At 45.3% G+C, this 24,665-nt stretch overlaps 1 protein-coding gene across 3 annotated transcripts; it reads left to right on the top strand.

Moving 5' to 3' along the window:
• Positions 1-140: 140 nt before the first annotated feature.
• Positions 141-22,969, top strand: CRY2 (cryptochrome circadian regulator 2). Of its 3 annotated transcripts, none has more exons than XM_059849447.1 (12): positions 141-347; positions 3,160-3,268; positions 6,786-6,928; positions 13,902-14,086; positions 15,394-15,482; positions 16,556-16,696; positions 17,192-17,503; positions 18,528-18,679; positions 18,807-19,009; positions 19,479-19,568; positions 20,072-20,210; positions 20,697-22,969. In XM_059849447.1, the coding sequence occupies exons 1-11, from the start codon at positions 154-156 to the stop codon at positions 20,206-20,208; spliced, it is 1,755 nt and encodes a 584-aa protein (XP_059705430.1). In that variant the 5' UTR covers positions 141-153; the 3' UTR covers positions 20,209-20,210; positions 20,697-22,969. The 3 variants fall into 3 exon arrangements, with proteins under 3 accessions (XP_059705430.1, XP_059705429.1, XP_059705431.1); XM_059849446.1 differs by having other exon boundaries at positions 20,069-20,210; XM_059849448.1 differs by lacking the exons at positions 141-347; positions 3,160-3,268; positions 6,786-6,928 and adding an exon at positions 7,026-7,333 and having other exon boundaries at positions 20,069-20,210.
• The last annotated feature ends 1,696 nt before the right edge of the window (positions 22,970-24,665 follow it).

The raw sequence follows: 24,665 nt of genomic DNA, 5'->3' as shown, positions 1-24,665 counted from the left end.
CGCCCTGCGGGTGACAGCTGCGGCCTCGGCCGCTGGAGGGCAGCACAGCGCCCCCAGCGCGCCGCCCGCCCCGCCCCGCCGCGCTGATTGGCTGCCACCGCTCTCGCCAATCACGCGGCGGGGCGGGGCGGGACCGCGGCTCGGGCGGCGGCGATGGCGGCGGCGGCGGCCGCGCTGGGCCCGGCGCCGGCCCTGTGCCGCTCCGTGCACTGGTTCCGCCGCGGGCTGCGGCTCCACGACAACCCGGCGCTGCAGGAAGCGCTGCGGGACGCCACGTCTCTCCGCTGCATCTATATCCTGGACCCCTGGTTCGCCGCCTCCTCCGCCGTGGGCATCAACCGCTGGCGGTGAGTGGCACCGGGCCTGCGGGCCGCGGGTGGGACCGCGCGGGACGAGGCTCCTGCGGCACCGGAGCGCTCTGGGCGGGACCGCAGCTGCACACGCTTCCGTGTCGGGCTCCCTTAGTGCTGCCTCGACCCTCCTGCGGGAGAGAGGCTGTGCCCCGTCCGCTTGGCCTCGCCGCGGTTTTCTCAGCCATGCTGCCTGTGTGGGAGGATGCCTTCAACTTTATGTAATGTCATTAGACTTTATCAGTGGGGCGAGTGTATGAGAGCAGCAACCGATGGACAGTTAGCTTTGGGAAACCCTTTTCCCGGAATTTAGAGACGAGGGCAAAGAATCCTCAGCTTCGTGGCTGCACCACGCCTCCCCTCTGCCCTTGGGCTGCCGGGCGCGCATAGGCATGTGCGCACGCAACTCCGTTCCTCCCATCGCCCAGATTGTTTAAGGAAATGCACATCGGCTGCTGCTGAGAAACTAGAGATGAAGCTAATGGGCTTTTCCTCATCTCTGCAAATGGAAAAATGTATAGGATGAGTCACCTCCGTGCAAAGATCAAGACCTCAGGTATCTGTAGCCAGTAACATTACATAATGCTCTTGTGTCAGGTCTCAGCAGCCTAAACATTTGGAACCCCAGTCTAGATAGGGAGTCTCCCGGGCAGACTCCCATGCATACAAGTGAAGCAGATCTCCCACTTCTCCCTCAGAGGAAGTCGACAGACAACCACCCAGCTAAAGATGCTTTGAGAGCTCTTGGAAATGTCACGTGGCTGTGCACTAGGGAAACTGTAGTTGTAATTGATTGCTTCTGCTGTGCACCTTGGCTTCATTTCAAGGAGTGAGCTTGTAGGGGTAATATTTGTATGTTTCCCAAATCCCACAGCAGAGGATGGCTTAAAAATTATAAATGTGCAGAAGTTACCTCAGTGTAGTCATTCAAAGTGCGGACAATTGTGAATTCTGTTATAGGAATCTGAATTGATCTTTCCATAGACCAGACTTTCTGCAGGCAGCAGCAGCAGACAGAAATGCCTTTCACGTGCTGCTGTTGTTGCTGACTGCCCTCATTTGGAAGAACCAAAGTGGTGGCACAACAGATTAAATCCTTATCTGTTTAATCCTTGTTTGTTTCCACCAACGTTGTGAAGGGAGGAAAACAGTTAGGAGTCTTCTTTATGTTGTAATCATGGAATATATGAGCAAGCAAAGTTTTTAAAAATATTGTTTTCTTGGAGGTGTGGAACTACTGCAGAAGTCAGAAATGAGCACCACTGGCTGTTAGGCAAAAAACATATTAGCAAATTACTTATGTTGGCCAAAGTTCCATTCATTCCCATTGTGATCCTTGGCTTTGTTTTGCTAATTTTTTTAATCCAAATGTTTGTATTCAGAGTTCTGTTCTTCAAAGGCAAATGCTTATGTTTTACCTAGTTCTCACAAATTTATTTTGTTGGAGAACTTTTATTATTTAACTGCACAGCATGTGTGAGCCATATAGGACTAATGCTTGTTAAAATTTTTAGAACCCCTTGGGCAGTTGATGCTCATACTTAATAAATGGAAAGTGGGCTGGGGCTCAGGGAGTGATTGCTTTAGGTTACCTGGACCTGGTTCTGGGTGTTCTTTGTGGTAGAGTGCCCTTCTTTCTGTGAACCCTGCACCCTTTTCTCCCTCCAGAAGCAGAGCAAATTTGTTCTATCTGGAAGCTCACAGTTCTCATTATGGGCAGTGTAGCTGAGGAGAGAGAAGTTGCCACTTTGCAGTGCAGTTGTAGTAGCTTGGCTTTCTTTGGCTGTGTGTGGGGTCTTGAGGGAGCTGAGGCAGTTCTGGCAGATCACACTGCAGAATGGGCATGGAGGATGGAGGGAAAGGTAAGGGTTGGCAGGCTCACTTACAAAGGGTTGTGGGTTTGCCAGCAGTGCCAGGTACTGAGGAGACATTAAAGTTTTAAAGCTGGTGTCTTTTGCAAGGTTAAATAAAACAAACTGAAGTTACTGTGTAGATGGGGTGATGTGTGACTGGGAAGGTAAATGTTACACATTTGGTGGTTTACAGCTTAGTGGGCATCAGTAAGACATATCATTAAATGCAGAAAGCACTTACATGGCTTTTTAGAGTTTTGGGATGAGAGGGAATAGAGGAATGTCTTGGTATGCTCTCCTCTCTGTGCCTTCATGGTGCAAGGTTAATTGCAGTTCTCTTTGCAATTATTCCAAGTACAGATGATTCTTGCCTTGGGAGATCTTGGTGCTCAGTTTTGTGCTACTGATGAGCTAGGAGAGTACATTTTTCTGCTGTGACATGGTGTATTTATAGCTAGAACTGTAAAACACAGTTTTAAAACTGTAAAGCACAGTTTTTGCTGTATTTCATTACTTTGTTTGGAGTAATGCATCAAAATTTTTCTTCTTCATATGCAAAATCCCTTTTTGCCCCAAAACCTGTGAAAAAATGTACAGTAGGGAATTACATGGTTTATGCTTTCTCCATGTAATGTGGAGAGAAGAATTGACAAGGGTGTTCTTCCATCTCTGAGGGAGAACATGGGAAGTGAGTTGCAGTAAGAAGAAAATCCTGGAAGCCTCTTGGGTCTGGACAAGTACAAATTGCATATGAGTGAATGGGAGCTAGCTGGTGCTGCAATCTTATAAAAGTTGTTAGACCAGAGGTAAACATGAATTCTTGTTTTCTGGTTCTTTTCCAAACTTCCAGTTTCATTTGGTGATGCAGGTTTGCTGGAGTTCCATGCAAATTCTCATTTGCCTTTTAGCTGTAACCCATCTGACTGACACTAACTGCTGGTGTTTCTTCTCTGCAGATTTCTTCTCCAGTCCCTGGAAGATCTGGACAACAGTTTAAGGAAACTGAACTCTCGCTTGTTCGTCGTGCGAGGGCAGCCAACAGATGTCTTCCCAAGACTCTTTAAAGTAAGGGAATAATTTTTTGAAGCATAACAAAGAAAAATTGGTGACCTGGTGCTAAACTTGCTTTCACTCCCTAATGATTGGTGATTTCCTCAGCATCTCTTTAACTATGACTAGTTCTTCACAATAACAATATTTTCTCCTTAACTACAACTAACTAACTACTATCTATAAGGACCAGCTTGAGAGCCAGATCTGCACCTGAACTCAGACTTGCAAAGAAATGTAGTTGTAGGGTGTAACCTACTATCAGGCTGCTCAAGCTTCTGTTTTTGGATGGTGGTCTTGAACTTTGTTTCTCTAAGTCACCTCTCACAGGGCTGTGCTGTGACACACAAGACCCTTCTTTGTTGAGAGCTTCTTCCCTAGTGGCAATTTGCTTATTGCAGGTTTTATTTACGAAGACTGCTGTGTCCATAGACCTTTACAGACAGCAGAAGGAAGTACACTGATCTGTATGTGAATTGCAAGTAGGATTTTGTGTTAAAATTTCAAAATTCAGGAGCTTTTATGTTAGTTGACCTTCCTTTTAGTTTTCTGTTCAAGACTGCAGTTTAGTCATCTCAGCAGCAGGATATAGCTTGGGTCCAAGCTTCCTGCAGATGTACTGTTTAGGAATATGCAGTTACCTTAGTGATCAAAAATGGATTAGTGGGGTACATTTCTAATATGATATGTCTGTGCTGCAGATGTCAGGGCTAGCAAGAGCATCTCCTTGAATATAAGGACTTCTCATACAGTGTCATTCTTCTCCATCCTGCTCTAAGATTGTATTTCCGAAAGTCTTTGAAGCTTTTTGACAATGTCTTTAATAGTGTTACAAAAATAAATGAAAAAAACCCCATGGCTCTTAATAGTCATATGAGTTGGGGGTGTCATGTGGGCTGTGCCTTACATATGGTTGACAGAGCTAATGTCCCCCAAATCCTACTATAGAACAGCTGCCAGAGAAGGAGAGGTGAACTTGAATATGTACCCTCCTTCTGTAAATGGTTCTGATGTGTATTTTCTGGAGGAGGGCAGTTAGTACTGGGGAGGAACTGGACTGTGCAGATGAGAAGGGGCACAGATACTTATTTTGGCGTCTGCATATTAACACATGACACAAACTGTGTGCTGCTTTTAGCCTTTTCAGAGTCTGGATTATTTTTATCTTCTGATCTGCAAGTAAGTTCCAGCTAATAGTAGTTCATGCCCTCTTTAGTTCGTGGTACTCGGGATGATTAAAACTCTATCGGAGAAAAATGCTCAACTGGTTGAAGAACAAAAACTAGTTGACAGAGTCTGAAGTTTGGAGACATTGGTTGTGCAATCAGCCAGAACTGCTTTTTGCTGCAGTCAGTTTTGTGTGGGTAGGTGAGCTGATGAATATCTCATGAGTACTGTAACAGAGCTGAAAAAGGTAGAGGGAAGTTGATGCTCTTACATGATAAATGTATGGCTTTGGTAGGGATTGAGGCCTCTCCAGAGCTGCTGCTCTCAGAGCAGCTCATGCCTCGCTGTCAGCTTTTGTGAAGAGGAGAGTTATGTCACATTTGCTACTGCAATACTTAGACCTAATGTAATTTCTGCTCTCGCTGCCAGTAGCTGAGCTATGTTGTCATTAACAGTAACCGCAAAGGCACTGCTGTGTATGGATACCATGACAGGTGTACTTGTTAGCAATGTGTTAACCTTTGCAGAAGTTTTTTGTCTCACTACTTCTGAATAAACATCTGTAGTTTTACCTCTTCTATAAAAGTGCACTGTTTGTTCACTGAAGTGTTTTCACAATTCCTTTGGCGCTTTTTCCCCTACAGTTTTTCTTTGCTCTAGGTTAGATACTAAGAGGCAAGTCTTCAGTCATGACTTTTCTTTTGTATATCTGCAGCAACTTACTGTCGTACAGGTAACAGATTTTCTGGTTGGTTGTGCTCTTCTTCCTGTGTACTACTGCATCACATAGAGCAGTGGCCTTCTCAAAACTGTAGGAAATACCTGAATTTAAAGTGTTGGCTGCCTACCTAAAATCCCTGTGAGCTTAATGGTTTTTTTATTCTATTCCATTCAGGGTACTAATGTGTATTCCTGTGAGACCAAAACCATCTTTTCCCAGTCCTCCAGTTGCTCCTGGCTTTCTTATAGAAGGAAGAAAAGTTTAAAATGAATCTACTAAATCACATAGGAGCAGGGCAGGGCCTGGAATGTCTGTCTGACCCCTGCTCTGAGTTATGGATGCTGTCATGTTCTTACTTTGAAAAATAGGTGGAGGATCTCTTTAAGATGTACATTCATTGGTACGAAACTTGTTAACTTCCCTGTCCTTCCTAAAATTAATTTTAGAGCTGAATCTGCAAGTTTAGAAATGTAGGTGGCTTGTACAGTTGTTTTCTGCTTCAAAATCCCCTTCCCCATCTTTGGCATTATTTTTAATGGTTTTCAGGGAACTAACACATTTGTTCTTTGTGCTTTGCTTCTGTTTTGCAGGTAAAGTCTCCTGTATGTACAGGGGTGATTTAGACTGTCTCACTTGGAGAATGTGGTTCTTAGTTGTGTGAGGGTGTTTTTTAAATGTCTGTAGATTTCTGGTTGTGTTTGCTAAACAGATCTGTGGGCTGCTGCTCTGCTTGATGGATGTCTTGGGAAGGTCGCTGTGGAAACCATTAAACCTCTTCTCATAGGATTCATTTTCTGAGGAAAACTAGGCCATAGACTTTGAGAACAATTTGTGCTCTAGAAAAGCCTGGAAGAGTCTGAGTGCTCTTTCATAAGGCCTATGCCATGTAATTTGTGAGGGATCTGTTAAAGCTATGAAGCTGAGAATAAGTGCATGGCTTGACTAGGGGGGTTGGAGCTAAGTGATCTTTAAGGTTCCTTCGTGTTCCAACCATTCTATAATTCTATAATTCTAAAATAACTCAGGAAAGGCAGGACTTTAAATCTGAATAGCATTATCATACTCTACTGTGCACACCAGAAAGGTTCACTCAGTTTCTGTCCTATGTCCTGCAATTTCCTGTTTCTGTTTGAGATGGACAATGGTTTCCTATTGTGTGATGTCTGTCTTTAAGGAGATATCAGAAAAAAATTAGACTGTATTGGTTTTACTTAATGTTGCCACAGAAAAACACGGGGGGTTGAGCAGAACTTCTGTTGAAAGAGCTTTCTGAAATGCTTTTTCTGCAAATGCTGGAAAAGGATGGTAAGGTTACTTCAGGACAGCATGTGCAACAAAACGTGTTACTGATAGGCTCAGGAACTGAGCTGAAATCTAAGAACAGTAATAGACAAGAACTGAACTTCCTCTGATGTGTTTTAAACCTGACATCTACAAATTTGCATAGCAGATCTGATGTTTGCTAGAGCTGATAAAATTGTTGCTTCTTTGCTTGTCTCAAATTCAGATTGCTGTTCCTCACAGCAACACTCTCAAAGCTTCCAGAACTTTAAACTGCTCAGGAATTCTGAAATCTTCATTTGTAACTGTGCTGGTTAGAAATAGTCTTTTGTTTGACAGCTGGGTGTATTGTTTTTCTTGCAGGAATGGGGAGTCACTCGTCTCACCTTTGAATATGACTCGGAGCCGTTTGGGAAGGAGAGGGATGCAGCTATCGTCAAACTGGCCAAGGAGGCTGGTGTGGAGGTGGTGATAGAGAACTCCCACACCCTCTATGACCTGGACAGGTATGGGGAGAGAAAGGGCAGAGGTGCGGTCAGGGCTAGGCTGGGATTGTCCTGTCTGCAAAGACTTCAGTCTGTTCCATTACACTGATCACTGTCATCCTGAGTGAGCCTGTAAGGATTACTTGGCACGCTCCACTTTCAATTAGAGCACGTCAAAGTGCTGACAGTGACGTGAATGTACAGAAAGGTGTTGCCTCAAGCTTATTAAACTCTGTACTTGAGTGTCATTTAATTTGCTCAGCTGTGTCCTATTGATTGCTCTCCTTGAGCATGTCCTCAGTGTATGGACTGCTTTTTTTTCGCTTCATTGTAATAAAGGTAGTTGAGCTGTTGTCTCAAACAGGTTATGAAAGCAGGGCTTTTAACTGATGGATGTGTCAGGACAGCTGGAAGAAGTAAAACAAGGTAGATTGGAACAAACTTTCCTCTTTCTAAAACCTGAATGTTTTGTCTTTGTTGTGTGTTTGCTATGTTTGTTGTTTGATGTTGAGTTTTTATATATTTACTTATATGTATAATCCCTCTATATACGTGTAATTTTAAATGGTGGTGACAGTCTTTCAGCTAAGACTCTAAGGTATGCTTGACTTCAAAGTCAGTACAGTGTTTTAGCCCTATTCTTTCAGGTTGCTTTCTTTTTTTACTTTCTCCCTTTTTTCCCCCTTTTCTTTCTGATGTGACTTGTGCCAGTAATGCTGAATGTAGATTTTCTCCTGTAAATCTTTAACATCCATAATTACCTATGGGAAGGAGCTTTGCAGTTAGCATATACTGTGTGGAAATGTTTGTCCCTAGAGTGAGGAGGATTCTTGAACCTGTCTCATGAGCAGGTGCTGTTTTCTAATTCTGCATTAGAAGACCATGTTTATTACCAAAGTTTATTACATCCTCACCCCTCCAATGTCAATGGCCATCACATTCTTCATCACGTCACCTATATCTTTTCCAAAGTGGAGAATTTCAGGTGGAATCTGTTCTAAATCTCTTGTTTTATTACCTTTCCTTATACTTGCAGGTATTTCTAGAGATGGAGAGCAGTGGTGAAAATGACAGCAAATGTGCAAAATGTAGAAGCAACGTGGATTTTTAGAGTGCTATAATGTGTCCTGTCTTTTCCTAACAGTAGCATTATTTCTGTTTTTTCTGAGTGCTGCTAAACATTTAACTGATATCTCAGGGCTTCCTTCCAGAATGGTCATAGCTATTTGAGAGGCTGCTACTGTATAAATAAGATTGCATATGGAGAAACAACATGACCAACACTGTAATTTCATCTGATATTTTTGGCAGCTGGTTATGTGGTATATAGGGAAATTGTAAAGTTGCCTTTTATCTTTAGCTTTCCCAGATAGCTTATTGCGTCAGTAATCTTTATCATCATGCTCTTTTTTGTCTCTTCCCAGATATTTTGTAAAAACTATTGAGCAGCACAAGTCCTAGCTCAGCTCTGTGTAGGATTTCTCTTCCGATTGGAAAAATAGATTCCTTCTCTAATTCTGTAAATCAAAGAATTTTCTGTCTGCATTGACCTTTTCCTTTATTGCAAATAATTGTGGTTTCTTTAATTTTTTTTCAGTGAGGGATCTAGTCAGATGGCTTCTCAAAATTCACATAGGATATATCAACTAAATCTCCCTTGCCCCAGGCTCAAATGTCTCTAATAGATTTTCAGGCACAACTTCCCTTTTAACAAGGCCAAATTAACCCTCTAACATATTGCATATATCCATGCATTCACTGTTCCATTAGTGTTTTCTAACCATCTGCCTAATGTTCACATCAGTCTATTCATTTGTCCCTCTGATGCCCCTGAAATGCTTTTAAAATCTGGAGTGGTATTTACTTTCTTTTTTCCCCCATAGTATTTGGACAGTTTTATGTTACATGCAGCAAGCAGCTATTAGATTGTGTATTTCATGACATCCTTTAAAATTTCTGGGTGAATATTTGGTGGCCCTGGCAAGCTTTTCAAGCATAGCATAGTTTTGTGCACTTTTTTTCACCAGGCACTTTTTCCTGGTCTCCCAATCTGTCACAGCATCTGGTAATGTTTTCTTTTAAAAAACCAAGAGTCATAACCTCCCTAGATACCTCCATAGTGAATACACCTGCAAAAATATATTCAGGGGTTTTCTTGTGCTCTTACAGTCTCTCCTTTGTTTAATGAGTTGATCACTTCTTGGGCATATAAATATATTGGAGTGTCTGTAAATGGGATGGTTTTGGTTAGGGTTTTTTTTTACTACTTACAGTTTCTTTAAAAGGTTTCTCAAACTTTGATTTCAATTAGGAGATGCAAGAAGGCTGTGTTTTTTAATTTAACCTACCAAAGTTTGGTGGGTTTCTGTCTTTGTCTTCATTTTTCCAAAAGATTCTGCCTCTGTTGTCTTAGCTGATGCTATTCTTTAATTGTTTTGACTCTTGTGATCTTTCTGAAGATCTTTTTGACTCTTGTGATCTTTTCACATCTGTATGGTATTGTTGCTCCTGGAAGGGTGTTAAATTGATGCATGCTAAAGTAGCAGAGCAGGCAAGTGATAACTAACATTTTCAGCTATACCTTAGCACTGTCTAAGACTAAATAATGAATTACCACTTCTTGTGGGTTCTTGATTTCTTGTTTCATGGAGCAGTCATTTATGGCAACTAGAAAACTGGGTTTTGGCAGGTGATGGGGTGTGGTAGATACCCAGTCTGTGTGGATGTACTTGAGGTGTCCAGTAACTCTGACAGTTCTTGGTTCTTGGCATCTCTGAGATTTCTCAGCAGCTGGTAATACAGTTTTTGATACTGTATTTCTTGTGGAAGTCTCAGACTATCTCTCCCTCCTGCTTCTAACTCTTGGTATGTGTTGTCCCTCTGCTCACCCTAATGTTTTTCCTGCATAATTAGCAGGTGGTAATAATACCTGGTGGTGGCATCCTACTTCTTATCCTTGTTTAATCAGGTTTCTGACAAGATTGTCAGCCCACTTTCAAACAATTTAGACTAATCTTTCACTCCTACATAAATGAATCCAGCACTTCTCTTGTCCCCTGCAGTGTATTCCTGGTACCACCTTCACCAGCTTCTTTTAAACATTTGCCAAGAGCCTGTTCAGTTAACTTGTGAATTTGACCAGTTTTACCCAGTAGGAAGATTACAATTTGCCCCTTGTTGGCATTGCCAGCATAGCTGTGTGATTATCAGTGCATCTTTCACCTCCTCTTCCCCAAAACAAGGAGAGGGGTGTAGAAAATGAACATCAGTGCTGGTAAATACTCCTAAGAAAATCTGGGAATTCCCAGTCAAGATGAGCAATGTTCAGATTGTAGAAGTCTCACAGAAAAGATAATTTCTTGGGTATCAGCTTAGCCTGCTCATAAGTGTTTACTTACAGTTATTCTGTCTGACAATTTCCAGATGACAGATTGTTTTGTCTCTTCCCTGGATCTGCCTGTTTTCTCCTCCTTAGGATCTAAATCCTTTGTGTGTGTTTACTTATGGTCAGCACTGTGGGTTCTGTAATCCCAGGCAGGCTGGGTTGTTCAGCGGGAGTGGTTTAGGTCAGAAAAGAACACTGTGATCTTGTGTGTTCGTAGCATACATCAGGATCACCTTTTCCTCAAGTACCCGAGCCTAAGGCTGAAATGACAGTAGAATGTGTTCTCATAGGAGCACGTGCTAACTTAATGAACCAAGCGCGGGGAAGCGTGCATGCCTTGGTGCTTCTGCAGTTCAGTACACTGTGCCAAAAAGGTGGGTTATTTCTAAGAAGGTTTAGTCAAACTTCTGCCTGCCACGTCTTGTTATCCTCTCCTGTCTTGCATGGTGCTCTGGTGTCAGGTGTTTTTCCCCACTGCTGATACCCAGCCTGTCATCAAGTCACTTCTTCATCTCTCATCTTCTCAGTATGTGTTTCTGTGGAAGTTGAACTACTTGTTCTTTGTTCAGCATCTATCAGATGGACAGATCAGTTGGTTATCCCTGCATGTCCTCTCTGAATCTGTAGAAATGCCCTTTGTTCTACTAGACAGAGCCCTCCATGAGCTCTCTGGAGCGGAGATTTGGATCAGAGCAATTGCATAAGCTGGCAAGGCTAACAAAGCAGTCCTCGTGAATTGGTACTGGGGTGCTTTGGGCAGCCTGCGTGCCGAGTGCTGGCAGCCAGCTCTTCCTCCCGCAAGGAAGCAGGGGAGCACCTTCAGTCCCTTGCCAGAACCCAGCCTTGTCATTTGCAAGCAAGCTGAGGTGTCAGGTCTTTGGGGCCAGCAGCTTTCCTAAGCCCATTAGCCATCCTGCAGGGGCACTGCTGTGGAGATGACTCAGAAGCTGACACCTGTGAGGGTGGGAATTTGAGTCTGCAGACATTCTGCTGTCACAGGTGACTGACTGTAGGATACTTTATAATCATAGCAGTGCTGGAATTGCTTGGTCTGGTTTGGGTTGCCTGCTTTCCTGAGGTGAGGTGGGACTCATGGTCAAACAGACCTTCTTAACTTCTGGCATCAAGGTACCACTGTCAGATAGTGCTGGGGCAGCATATTGCTAGTTTGGCAGCACAGCCAGTTTTGGGTGTGCTCACTAACTAAGGTTAAGTTCTGTCTGATGAATACAGTGATTCTCTGTTCCACTTCAAGAAAACAAGTGCTGCATGTGGCAAATTGGGCTGGGGGAGATGGGTGAAGTGTGGGTATTAAATCCTAGGGAAGAGCCTCCCTTTTTTTGTCATTGAAAGTCTTGTGAAAGTGTATGGCCTGGATTAGAAGGTCAGTATGAAGAAGGAAAGGACTCCTGCTTGGGGAGCTTCCTGTACAATTTTTTGTATAGAAGCCCTGAACAGTACAACAATACCCAGTAAGTGTACTATAGTATCCCATATTGTGCAATATCCAATATTCAGTACTTCTTTTCCTTGCAGTATTGTGAAAGGTCCAGATTTAGTGCATAATGCCAGTGTCAGGTGCTGTGAAATGTGCAACTTGTCCTAGTCCTATCTTAAAATATTTGTGTCCCCGATCCAATAAGTCTTTAGGAATTCAAGAGCGGTACTAGGTAACTTCACTCATATTCACATCCTTGAGGATTTCAAGTACAGACACTAGCATCCATCTGCTAATCACAGTGATTTGCTCCAAGTAGCTAGCTGTCCACAGAAATTTTAGCTGTGCATCGTGTACAATGGTGTGGATCTCGGGTTCAAAGGCAGCTTTAGCAGGACGGAAAAAAGAGGCAGTGTGGAAGAATAAGCTTCCCTGCCTCCATTACAAGCACCTCAGGGCAAACACGGTGCAGCTTTGTCACATTTTCTCTTCCAAGCTCTGAATTCCTATGGAAACAAGTGAGCCTCTCTAGAGTGCTATAACTGGAAATGCCTCACACCTCATCCAGTGGAAACACTGATTTTCTGCGGATCTTTGGCTGGTCTTGTTTGGGGACACACAAAGCAGCCACAGAGAAGAGTGTGGTGGGTAGTATTCATGAGTTCTGTCATTTCTTGCCATCTCTGGGGTGGAACATGGAGACAGACAGGAAAAAAGTGCATGCAGGAAAGCAGAGGAGATGCACTGTGGTGTGGTGCAGGACAGAACGTGTTGGCTTTAAGGCAAATGCAAATATATCTGTCTCTGTGGCTATGTCTGTGTCAGAGTGCTGTGCCCACACCGTGGCCATGTCTGTTTTAGCCCGGCACTAAAAATGTACAGTACTTAGCACTCTGTCCACATCCCGATGGCCTTCCCTCCCTCCCTGCCCTCTTCGTTAATGTCTTTATTTCCCAGTGTTTACAACTTAAAAGGAGAAAACCGGGAGGAAACTGCAGGAGGCTTCATTTTAATCTGTTCAGCCGTGGTGCCCATGGGGAAGGCTCCGCTTCCCTCGGCCGGGGTGTGTGGGAGGGCTGGCTCCGGGCCGGGGCCGCTGCCGGTGCGGCGGGGAGCAGGGTCACCGCGGAGCACACGTGCGGGAGCCCCGGCGCCGGCGTGTCGCTCCGCCCCGCCACACGTGCGGCCCCGGGGAAGGGGCGGCACATGGCGCCGCCGGAACACTCGGCTTTAAGCCCGGCCCCTTGCATAAGCTGTTGATTGTAATGGGTGGGGAAGGCTGCTGTGCTGCAGCTCCTGTGTGAGCCGTGGGGTTGCCTGCCTCCGCTTTATGTAATGCTGGCGATCCCTGTGCTGTCGGCTTTGCTGTTAACTCCTTCCACTCCTACAGGAGAGCAGTTAAAAATGGCATCTTTCAGCCTGGGGAAGTTGACCTTGCCCAGGGGGCTTCTGAAAGTTCTCTGTCCCAGGAAAAATAAGACTGCATGGCCCCAGCAGGCTGTGGATGCTTGGTGAAGTAGAGGAATGGAGAGCCTTGACTGTCTTTTTCCATAGTGTGATTTAACACAGGTCAATACCATGAGACAGAGCTGCTCGTGACCTTATGATTAGAGGAGGATAGTGATCTCTCTAATCACAGGGAGAGAGGAATGATGCAAACTGGGATTTGTCTCACCCAAGATAGTGGAGGAGGGGTCACTAACAGGCTGAGTCTTCTGTGTCAGAAGGAGGAAGGAAGTATGGTCAGAAACAGATTAGGACATCACAAGGTGTCAGGGGACCCAGATGCAGGTCTAGGATTTGCCACCTTGGGGAGACAGAAAGGCAGTAATCAGATAGAGATTTCATGCAGGGGTCTGATGAGGAGCTCCAGGAGAGGGAAGTGATGCTCAGCTTGATTCAGCTGGAGCTGTTTTGAGGGGGTTTTTTTCCCCTTTGGAGATGAGGAAGTATATGATGCTTTGTCTTCTGATGTATTTTAGAATTTTGTTTGGTTGATTTTAATATCCCTTTGAGGGATGCATCAAGTGAAACGTAGGCCTATGAGGATTTCTGTATCCAGAGTGAAAGGCTATCCTGAGCTATCCTGAGGGTCCAGTTTGGATGTCATTTCCCTGTGTTGTCTGTGGTAGTGAGGCTGTGTTGTTTCACCTTGTTTATTTTATCTCCAGAATAATTGAGCTGAATGGCCACAAGCCACCCCTCACCTACAAGCGCTTCCAGGCCATCATTAGCCGTATGGAGCTCCCAAAGAAGCCAGTGAGCACTGTAATAAGTCAGCAGATGGAAACATGTAAAGTGGACATCCAGGAAAACCATGACGATGTCTATGGGGTCCCATCCCTGGAAGAGCTGGGTATGTGTCAAGAGTGAAGGCAAGGACTACTGCTAGCTGAAACAGGATCTAGTGGAACTGTTTCCAGTGGCTGGCACATGTTCTCACCTGACATGGGCTGCCTCTAGCCATAGCATGGCCTAATTTTTTCAGCAAGTGCCAGACCTTGTGATAACACACTGGCGTCCCTTGCACTGCTGTTGATGCCCAGCATCCCCTTTAGCACTGCTCTGAAGTGCTCTGCATCTGTCATTGTGCTCTCTGCTGTACTGAGCATGTAACCACTGTACTAGGAGCTCATGTCCTCACCAGCTGCTTTCCTCCTACTGCAGTCTCAGGCATGTTGTGTAACAGACCTGAATAGGTAAACTAACTGTGTACCAGGTTTAGATAATTTCATTCTGTTATTGCCGAGCAGCACCAATTTGGGAACCTAGCAAGACAAAAGATATTAGAAAGATTTCTTTTACTCGTCATGCTGTGCCTTACAGTCCTGTAAGACTTGAAGAAGGAGAGTGAATAGCTGACGCATGAGGAATGCAAGACCCACATCAGGGAAATGAATCTAAATGCAAGGGAAGAAAGGACTAATGCAGAATACTGTGTCTGTGACTGGAGGCTCCATACCAGCTTTATAGGAAGTATCTCCTGGCACCTTAAGGCACAGCTTCAACAGTCATGTAAAAGCATGGGGCTTCACAACAGGAGTGTCCTAAGGGCTGCAGTCCTCCATGGGTCTACTTTCTTTATTGTCTAACCAAATGTGAGACTACCTGTAACCTTGTACTGCTCTGCTTGCTGCCAGGGGAGGCTCCTCTGTCTGCCCAGAGCACTGCAGGAGGACTGCATTATTGCTTCCCCCTTTGCAGTGGTTCGTTTGCACTAATCCAGTGCCTTCCCCAGCACCAGCCTCAGCAGAATAGGAGCCTCACCAGGAGCAGCTGGGCTATCTAGTGAGCTGCTGATGTCAATGGCAAAGTTGTAAGGACGAGCTATGAAGCAGATGTTTCATTGCCAGCTGCTCTGGCCTTTGGAGCAGAGCCCTGTGGGTAGTGCTGACACACCAGAGAGAATGCTGGCTGTGAGCAATGGGGAAAGTCACCATAAGGCTGCCTGTAGCATTGCAGGGAGAGGCCCTTGAAGTGCAGTGTCATGAGCAGGCTCTCCCTATATCCTACATGATTTGCCTGCTGTACAAGGATTAAAGCAGCAAATAAGCCACGTTAGGCAACTATAATATGTACTGTCTTGCTGTTGTTAGTGCTTTATCCCATATATATGCCCTTTGTCTGGCATGGCTTCAAATCTTAGAAAGTTCTTTCTCTCAGGCTTTCCTACAGATGGTCTTGCCCCTGCAGTCTGGCAAGGAGGGGAGACAGAAGCTCTGGCACGGCTGGATAAACACTTGGAAAGAAAGGTAACCCCTTATTTAAGTGGCGTTTCCTGCAAACTGTGCCTCCAAATGAAAAATGTAGTGTTTGTTGCCTATTACCCTATTCCCTGCTCTTCCTAGCAGTGATCATAGCGTTCACTTGTGGAAAGGAGTGTATGCTATTGTTGGCATACTCCTGTGGTCTTAGGTTTTGTGCGGAGCAGGGAGCTTATGGGCTTCCTCAGGTCCAAAAATTTAGAGCAGTATGTTATTTATGCTGCTGTTTTAAGCACATTCTACTCTCTTCCTTGTTTTTACTTCTCAGTTTCCTTTAGAGGAATGCAAACTTGGAAATTCTTCTGTTAAGTTGTTCAGTCCCTGCTACACACTGCACACCATCTCTTTTGATCTTTACCTTAGGTATTAGTGGGAGTACCTGCTTATAAAAGAATGCCTTCCCCTTGTCCATCAGCATCTTAATAGGGTGTCTCACTGGCTGGCATTCCTTGAGCCCCTTGTTGAAATAATCAGATTTTTTTCAATGGGGCTGGTGTTCTTGATTATAGTGTACAAAGCAAACAATTTTAAAGTAATGAAAGGTGATCCAGCTGCCAAAGCATGGCTCAGTTTTAACCATTTTGTACTTCTTTAATCCATCAAGCTGGGTGGCTTGATGTCAGTTGTGGAAATCAAAGCATAAATACTTGTGCTGAAGAGGGAATAAATTATCAACGTAATGCTCCACAAAAGGGTCTGAATTTTCCCAGTTTACTTGTTCAGTGTGTCAAATGAGATAGACATACGTGGACATAAACAGTTGTGTTAGCTTGTATCCCTAGGAACCCTCCAGGTTGTTAGCTCCTGTATGCAAAGCAAAATAATCTTCTTGGGCAAAATGACTGGCTCCTTTAAATCCTGAGGCAAAGGGTTTGCATTTTTTGAATGGGGCACGGGGTTGGGATTGCCTGCTGGAGGTGTCTCCCAGCAGTGGTTGGAAGTAAATAGAAGAGTCTGTATTATCAGATGCGAGTGGCCTCACCACCTGCACAGAGGCTTGCCTTTAGTAGTGTCCCACCAATACAAGGGGTTTTTTGCTCATTTCTCCTGAATCTGTCTAGGCATGGGTTGCAAATTACGAAAGACCACGGATGAATGCCAATTCATTGCTGGCCAGCCCTACGGGACTCAGTCCCTACTTGCGTTTTGGCTGCTTGTCCTGCCGCTTGTTTTACTATCGTCTCTGGGAGCTGTATAAGAAGGTAAGACAGAAGGTTCACCTGGAGGGCAGGTGGGGTTTGAGCATATATAGCATGATGCCGGTTGCCAGACAGTGTGCCAGAATTGGTGCAAAATATAAGTTGCCTCCCTAGCATTTAATTGTTGGGCTAAGCTTGTTGCTACTGCCAGAGGAGGCTGTTGGGAAAGAAAGTAATTCCCATGTATGTACTCACACAGGCCTTAAATGTGTTGGTACCTTGTTCTTCAGTCTGGACTTGTGTTATGAGCCATGTAGAGCCATTTACAGTTAGTTTTACATCGTTCCAGTCACTTGTCATTGTACTGAGTGACCTGTGTCAGTGCTCTGACTTTACCATCTGGGCTTTCTGATAAGGGGGGATCTGGCATTGAGCTCCTTTATGGCAGTGGTCAGTAGCTGACGTGGGAAATGTGTTTAAGTGCATGGGTGCCTCATAGCTCAGCTTCAAGAAGCCAGTCCTTCTGTGCTCGTGAGCAGCCGTGTTCCCTCTCCACAGGTGAAGCGGAACAGCACACCCCCCCTCTCTCTGTATGGACAGCTGCTGTGGCGGGAGTTCTTCTACACAGCAGCCACCAACAACCCAAAGTTTGATCGCATGGAGGGGAATCCCATCTGCATACAAATCCCCTGGGACAGGAACCCTGAAGCCTTGGCAAAGTGGGCAGAGGGCAAGACAGGCTTCCCTTGGATTGATGCAATCATGACCCAGCTGAGACAAGAAGGGTGGATCCACCATCTGGCCAGACATGCAGTGGCCTGCTTCCTGACCAGGGGTGACCTCTGGATCAGCTGGGAGTCAGGAGTCAGGGTGAGTCTTGGCATTTTCAGATATTTGCAGGAGGCCATAAGGAAAACAAAGTCTCCCTGGCACTTGCTGCAAGGATGGCACACAGGTATGGCTTTTGCTTCACATGTATAAGGTGCATGGAAGAGAGGATTTGCTAGCAGGCTCTTGGCCAGCCAACAGCCTGACTTCTTTCTGCCTTCGACTGCAAGGCTCTGACTGTGTCACAAGCCTCAAGTAACCATAACTAAATGGGGGTGGCCTTTTCGTTTTGGGTGGGGTTTTTTTGTAAAAATTCTCTCAGTCCATCTGTTTTCTTTGCAAGTTTGATGTCACTTCTTAACCTGACCTTTTTCCTTATTATAAAATCCATCACTGTGCCGGTCAGGGAGTGCTCCATGACTGTGAAATCTGAGTCTAGAGTCTCTCAAGGAAAGAGGTAAAAGACCCTCCTCTTGGGCCATCTGAAAGGACGGACAGCTTGAACCTACCCAGTGTACACAGTACCCTACACAAAAAGTGGAGGCAGGGGTGTCTAGTCACAAAGCTGACAAAAGAGCATAATTGAAAGTGCTGCCTAAAGTGAAGCATTTGTGCATGGATGTAAGTGAGTTACTGCTGAAATCTTTCTGCCCCTCGGTGGTAGTGTGAACTGGGACCTTCAGAAGGGTTCTTTCTTCTTGCTTTGGTGCACGTTCTTCTGTGCAGCATCCTCTCTTTCCCAAGGTTCATGCTTTATATTTGTTATGCCTGCCAGGCTAGGATAGGATCAATACCCAAAGCTTGCTGCAGCACTAGGTAGTGATTTAGTCTGTAGCTGCATGAGAGATGAGCCAGCACTTTATCAGTGTGAGCAGACCATGCCTCCCTAAGTGAAAGTGTCAGGAAGTGAGATGCATTGACCAGCCAACTGACTTCAGCCAGCAGATCCCCTCTGTGCTGCTGCTCTGTTCTCATAGCTCAGTGCCTGCCATTTGAAATAGCATCCTACTGCCACAAAGGTCCTCCCCAGGGAAGGTCTCAGCGCCTTTTCCTTCAATTGCTGCAGGTGTTTGATGAACTGTTGCTGGATGCAGATTTCAGCGTGAATGCAGGCAGCTGGATGTGGCTCTCGTGCAGCGCTTTCTTCCAACAGTTCTTCCACTGTTACTGTCCTGTGGGCTTCGGACGTCGCACAGACCCCAGTGGTGACTATGTGAAGTAAGTGATGTTAACTGGAGCTGATCTTTGTTTCTGCATCTCTAAGCTGAAGTCAGTCAGTGGCTTACAGGTGCATGGCACTTTCTGTGCATTGTGTGTGCTACGCTGCTTTTTCCTTGTGTTGCAGGAGGTATCTGCCCAAACTAAAGGGTTTCCCTTCACGGTATATCTACGAACCATGGAATGCCCCAGAGTCTGTGCAGAAGGCAGCCAAGTGCATCATTGGGGTGGACTACCCCAAACCCATGGTGAACCACGCAGAGACCAGCCGACTGAACATTGAGCGGATGAAGCAGATCTACCAGCAGCTGTCGCGCTATAGGGGCCTCTGTAAGTAGCAGCAATTGCAAAAGTTTGTGTCTTTAATAGGAGGTAAAATGCTGGGAGAAAAGGTCATGATTTAAAATAGGTATTACTTGGCTTCTCTGGCCTGTTCTTGCAAGAGGAAGCAGTGCCTGCCAAATCTGCTCACTTGGTTTCCAGGGAGAACTCCATTATGTTCTCAGGCAACTGAGAGTGGAGTGTTTAGGTCTGAGAGCTGCTGATAGCGTGGCACCATCTATATACCACCAATGGTCCATTCTTCACTTTGTAAGAAAACCTAAGTGTATTCTAAATAAATGCACAGCTGGATCACGGTGTGTGTCTGTAGTCAGCACTGGGTCATTGCAGCTCTGAACTCCTCCTGCTTTGGGATGTGGATGTGCTGGTTAGTGATCACTAAGGTATTTCTGTGAAAAGCTTCTCCCAGCCTAGGTGTGTTTTGTTTCTTAACTCAGATCCTCTTGCCGTTCTCTAGGTTTGCTGGCATCCGTGCCTTCTTGTGTGGAAGATCTCAGTGGCCCGGTCACAGACTCAGCTGCAGGGCAGGGCTGCAGCACCAGTACAGGTGAGTTGGAGCCATTTGTGTGCTTTTAATTTACATGTCACATTAAAGGTTACAGGCAGGAGAGGATCCTTTTCTAATAAGAAGAGGCTATGTAGCTAGGAAAACAGTCACATTCCTTTACACTTTCTTCAAAAGTCCCCAGTGAGCCTTCATGTCTAAAATGGCCGAAGAATAAGAGTTCATTAATGTGAATCTTTTATTGCCTGTATGGGATCTCATACAGCCACTTAAAGGAGAAGTGCAGATCGCTTTAGGGTTAATCAGGTATAATTAAGCTGTCATCTGTCAAAGGAGGATACTTTTGTGTTTGTTTGGGGTGACTTAATTCTGCTTTTAACAAAGATTTTTTTGATAAAAGTTTTCAGGGAGGCTGTAATCAAATGGCTCTGTGCTTGTGGAGTCTTCTTTCTCCCAGCTCTGTGGCAGGTTAGGCATGGGTGTACTTGTGAGGCCATCTAAACACAGGGGAACCATTGCAGTGACTCCTCTTCCTTCTACAGCAGTGAGGCTGTCTCAAGCAGACCAGGCTTCTCCAAAACGCAAACACGAGGGAGCAGAAGAGCCATGCCCTGAAGAACTCTACAAACGAGCCAAAGTGACAGGTCTCCCCACTTCAGAGATCTCTGGCAAGAGTTTGTGATTGTGAGTACTTCCTAGTGTGAGCTGGCTTGAACTACCTGGTTCTGGAAGCTAATAAGGTTCAATTTTTACTCCCCCATTTTAATGAACAAAATGGACTTCTTGTGGAGGGATGTGTAAGGCTCCCAAGTGTAATTCCACAGCCCAAAGATATGGCAGTGGTCTGCCTGCTGGCCATTTGGATTTTGTGTAACACTCTGTTAGCTCTGTTGTCTGGTGGAGAGTGGTGCCCTGCTGCTGGAGCTGTCACAAAGCACAGTTGTTGGTGCATTTGCTCTTGTGAGGCTGCTTCTCCTTCCACAGAGTGGGCTCACAGCCAGGTTCTCCTGTCTGGTGAGGCTATGGGCTAGAGCAGAAGATCAAGCAGGTCCAGTCATCTGCCTGCAATGCTCCAGATCCCAGGAGGCAAGGGGCTGGTCACATGTTCTGCCAACTTTTCTAATGACAAGGGAGGTCAAGGCCAATTGTCTCTTTTACTGTCTCCTACAGCCAGCGACAAGCACCTTGCAAGTGAAGAGAAAGAATGCTGAAGAGGTGACAGAAGAGTAGGAGCTGCTGTCACAGAGGGACTGGAACTCGGGATCTGCAACAGAAAATCCAGGCTCTCATATAACTGTGTAATTCCAATAGCTGCCACAGAAGGGCGCTGCATTACTTGTGTTTGGGAATATTTGGCTTTCTCGTCTCCGGAGAGCCAAATACCTCTCTTCTCAGCCATGCCCAAAATCTGCCCACATTAAAGAGGGCAAAAACATTCTGTCAGCTTGCTCACTCCCAGGTGTATCTTTCTTTTCTGACAATGGCTCAGTGCGTGTGAGTTGATGCATTGATGTAGGAATCAGCATCTGCACATCTGAGAAATAGTGAGCATCCTTCCTCAGCAATAGTACTTGGTAGTGATGTATGCTGATTAATTCAAATTATAGTAGGAGTTAAGAAGGAAGCTGCTACAATGTCAAAAATAGAGTACCCATCCTACGAGAGAACAGGGAAAACTCAGTATTTCTTTCATTAGGCTGACAAGGAAGGAAATGCTTTCTGAGTAAATCAAGGTAATGCTTATGTGGGATGGAAACAAAATGAAGGTCAGCTGTAGCACAAGAACAGGTACACTTGAAAGGCACTTAAAACTTTCCCTGCAAAATAACCTTGCCACTGCAATGTGAGTCACAGTGCTATTGCCTGGAATGGGCAGCTTCAGAGCTGTTTGACATCTGGGGAAGAGGAACTCTCTACAACTCCCTGGAAGGAGGTTGTAGCCAGCTGGGGGTTGGTCTCTTCTCCCAGGCAACCAGTGACAGTACAAGAAGCTGCACTGGGGGAAGTTAAGGCTGAAGAAAGTTCTTCACAGGAAGAATGGTTGGGCATTGGAACAGGCTGCCCAGGGAGGTGGTGGAGTCACCATCCCAGAGGTGTTTAAGAAAAGACTGGATGTGGCACTCAGTGCCATGGTCTAGTTGACATATTGATGTTAGGTCGTATAGGTTGGACTCAGTGATCTCAATGGTCTTTTCCAACCTAGTTGATTCTGTGACTCTGAGAAGGAGAAATTCTTCAGAGAATTGAGGATCATGCCTTTATATGAGCAAAGCAGTATCTCAGAATAGATCTGTTCCAAGTCATAAGGAAGCTACATCTGGGCCCAGCACTCTACAGCATTTCCTTCCCTGATTGAGAGCTCTCAAATGGAGCCTTGTGTCTGGTGTGTAGCTTGTGCAGTGCCTCATACTGATAGAGGATGTATTACACATCAGCTCCTTGAAGTGAGTCTTCCTCGAGTTCAGAGTCCAGTGTCCATTCTGTTTGCTCTCTTCTGTATTGGCATCTGTGTTTTGAATTTGCACACAGTGAACTCCTGTACCTGCCCACTGTTCTCCTTGCCACTTGCATTCACGCTGGTGCTTTGTAGCCTAGAGAGGTGATTGTGTAGCTTTCCTGGCTCTTAACCATACACTCCTTGCTGGGTCCTGTTACTTGTCAGGTCAGCAGAGTGCTGGCAGAGCGCCTCTGCCTGCCACCAAAGAGTGCAAGGGGGAGGGTGCTACTGCAGGACATTCTCTCTCAAGGCTGTTTCCAAGAGGAATTAGATTGAGTAGCTCATCCCGTGCAATGGGCTGCTGTTGGCACTGTTTTCATTTGCTGTCCAAAACCTTTCATCCCTGCCTGACACAGATAGTGTGGGGCTATATGTGAGCTTATGGAACTAACTGCTTGGGGAGTACTGGAGTTGTCTCCCACTGGGATAATCAGATTCAGTTTTGGAGCCTGTGTTTGAACCCAGGGCAACAGGGCCGTGAATAGAAACTGAGTCAAATGTACCTGAGAAACCTGAAGTGATTGAATTGAGTCTGTGAATAAATTTACTGAATAGCTGAATAACCTTTCCTTACCATTCCCTGGGGCTTTGATCTTATGTTCTTTTTCCACAGAGAATCCACTGGGCAGACTGAACAAGTAAACAAAGAGTCACTTTTCCTAACCTTACTTTATTCTAAACTACTATTCGTAGTCTGCCTGGTGGCAGTCATCAACAGGTCTTGTCCCCTTCAGTGTGACCCAGCTGTTACTCCTATTGTCTTGGGGGCAGAAGGTGTAAAAACAAAAGAGATACTCCCCTACCCCCATCTTTTGCTACAGAGAGAAGAAAGGGGAAAGACATGCACTTTGTACACATAGGTTACAGAAATTGTGATTTCTGTCATTTGGAGAGTTTCATGCTTAGGCAATGGTCTGTAAATAAAACTTTTTATAAATGTCTTTAACCCTCTTTTTGATGTCATCCAGTTATTTCACTTGGTAAATGGAATTTTTGGGGCTGGATCTGTGGGGGTAAAGAGTCAAAGGGAGGGGAGGCTACATCTCCTAAGTGATCTAGAAGGCTTTGTGGAGGCGAGGGAGATCCCATTTGCAAGGTTTCTGTCAGTACCTGGGATATGGATGGTGGTATTTGGAAGAACTGCAGCTCAGGCAGTAGCACGGGGAATGACAACACACACATCAGGCCAGCCAAAGAAAGATAAGGGAAAAGCTTCCTTCAAGAAACCTTGTAAGTAGGCTGGGATTTATCCACTCTGGCATCTTTTCCCAACTGAAATGATAAAGGTGGGTAAAACTGTGTGACAAGTAGGGAATGACTGTTCATTGTTTTCATTAATATTTAGAATTGGGCATGCTTGGTTAAAATACAAGATGGCAGATTGAACAAGTCTCTCCCTTGCTTAGCTTTCTGACAAGTTCATCCTCAGTTGTGGGTGCTAACAATTTGAGTTCAAAAAGATTTGACCAGTTTGTGGGGAAGGGAGAAGCCATCAGTAATCATTAGTAAAGATACCATCTTTGTTTCAGAAGCAGCAGAGGACTGCTGGAGGCTGTTGTAAAGAAAGTAGCATGAAATGGATGCCAGTCTGGGGGTTTCTGTTTCCTGTGTTCTGTGTCTCAGAGCAAGCTGGCAATACCTGACCTGACACAGGCACCCCCAGCAGGGGCATAGTGTGAGCTCTTGGCTCAGGCAGAGGGAGCAGTTGCCTTTTGATGCTCTGAGAGCAGTGGCTTTGGGGTGCTCAGCCCTAAGGGTGGTGTGAAGGCTCCTTTCAACTGAGGGTGGATACTGGGGCAGAAAGTCCTACAGAGCTGTGAACAGTTGTTCAGCTTGGGTCTCCTGTCAGTGGTGGACCCTTGGCTAATGACTTCCAAGATAAGTCATGAGCTTTTATTAATACACTAGACTTAGCAATCTAATAACTAGCAAGGACACAGAGTCAAGTTCTTGGGCATCCTGCCATCCTCCTTGGTGCTACTGTGTAGACCCACTAACTGGAACCTCTGTCTTAGCAGAGTTACATGAGGTACATAACTTTTCTTAGTAACCAGCAGGACTTAGGAAGTGCATGTAGCCATGCAGTTCCTTGTTGAGGTTCAGCAGTGGGGCTGATCTGGGACGGAAGTGCCTCAGCTCATGGTATTGCTGAATTGTTCTCTTGTTTCTGGCAAGGACCTTCTGGTCTTGAAAAAATAAAACTTCAGTGCTTGGGGTGCCTCACACATGGCAAAAGCCTTTTGAAAAGAGCATCCTGTGCCTCAGAAGATGACAAGCCAGAATGACAGTAAACTCAGTCCAGCTTTTTCTAGCCCGAGTGGAATAATGTAAATTAAAGCTGGAGAGATTGGGTTTGAGGCTTCTCCTCTGTGCTAGCCAGGATATCTGTTTTACCTGTCACAGGAATGATGGTGATGTGGCTCAGGACTGGAAATGGCTAACTTTGGATTTTTAGCAGAACTGCCTGCTCCATGTGCTGGTGCTTGAGAAAATTCCCATCCTCCATGTCTCTTCTGTCTGCATAAGCAAGGAGCTGGAGTGGCTTCGAGAGGAGCTGGCTGAAAGGTCTGAAAATAGAAAACACACCTGGATATGAAGAAATGGAGCTGGCCATTTGAGGCACGGGGGAAAGAGCAGTGAGA

Source organism: Haemorhous mexicanus, chromosome 6 (assembly GCF_027477595.1).
Source record: "Haemorhous mexicanus isolate bHaeMex1 chromosome 6, bHaeMex1.pri, whole genome shotgun sequence".
Lineage (NCBI taxonomy): Eukaryota > Metazoa > Chordata > Aves > Passeriformes > Fringillidae > Haemorhous > Haemorhous mexicanus.
Note: the sequence above shows the minus strand (reverse complement) of the source record. Positions and strands in the feature narration are given on the sequence as shown.

Bases quoted from the DNA above. Each gene is read 5' to 3' on its own strand.
- CRY2 (XM_059849446.1), top strand. From the start codon at position 154: ATGGCGGCGGCGGCGGCCGCGCTGGGCCCGGCGCCGGCCCTGTGCCGC. The intron at 3,269-6,785 runs GTAAGGGAATAA...TTTTTCTTGCAG, and splicing joins TCTTCCCAAGACTCTTTAAA to GAATGGGGAGTCACTCGTCT. The intron at 16,697-17,191 runs GTAAGACAGAAG...CCCTCTCCACAG, and splicing joins TCTGGGAGCTGTATAAGAAG to GTGAAGCGGAACAGCACACC.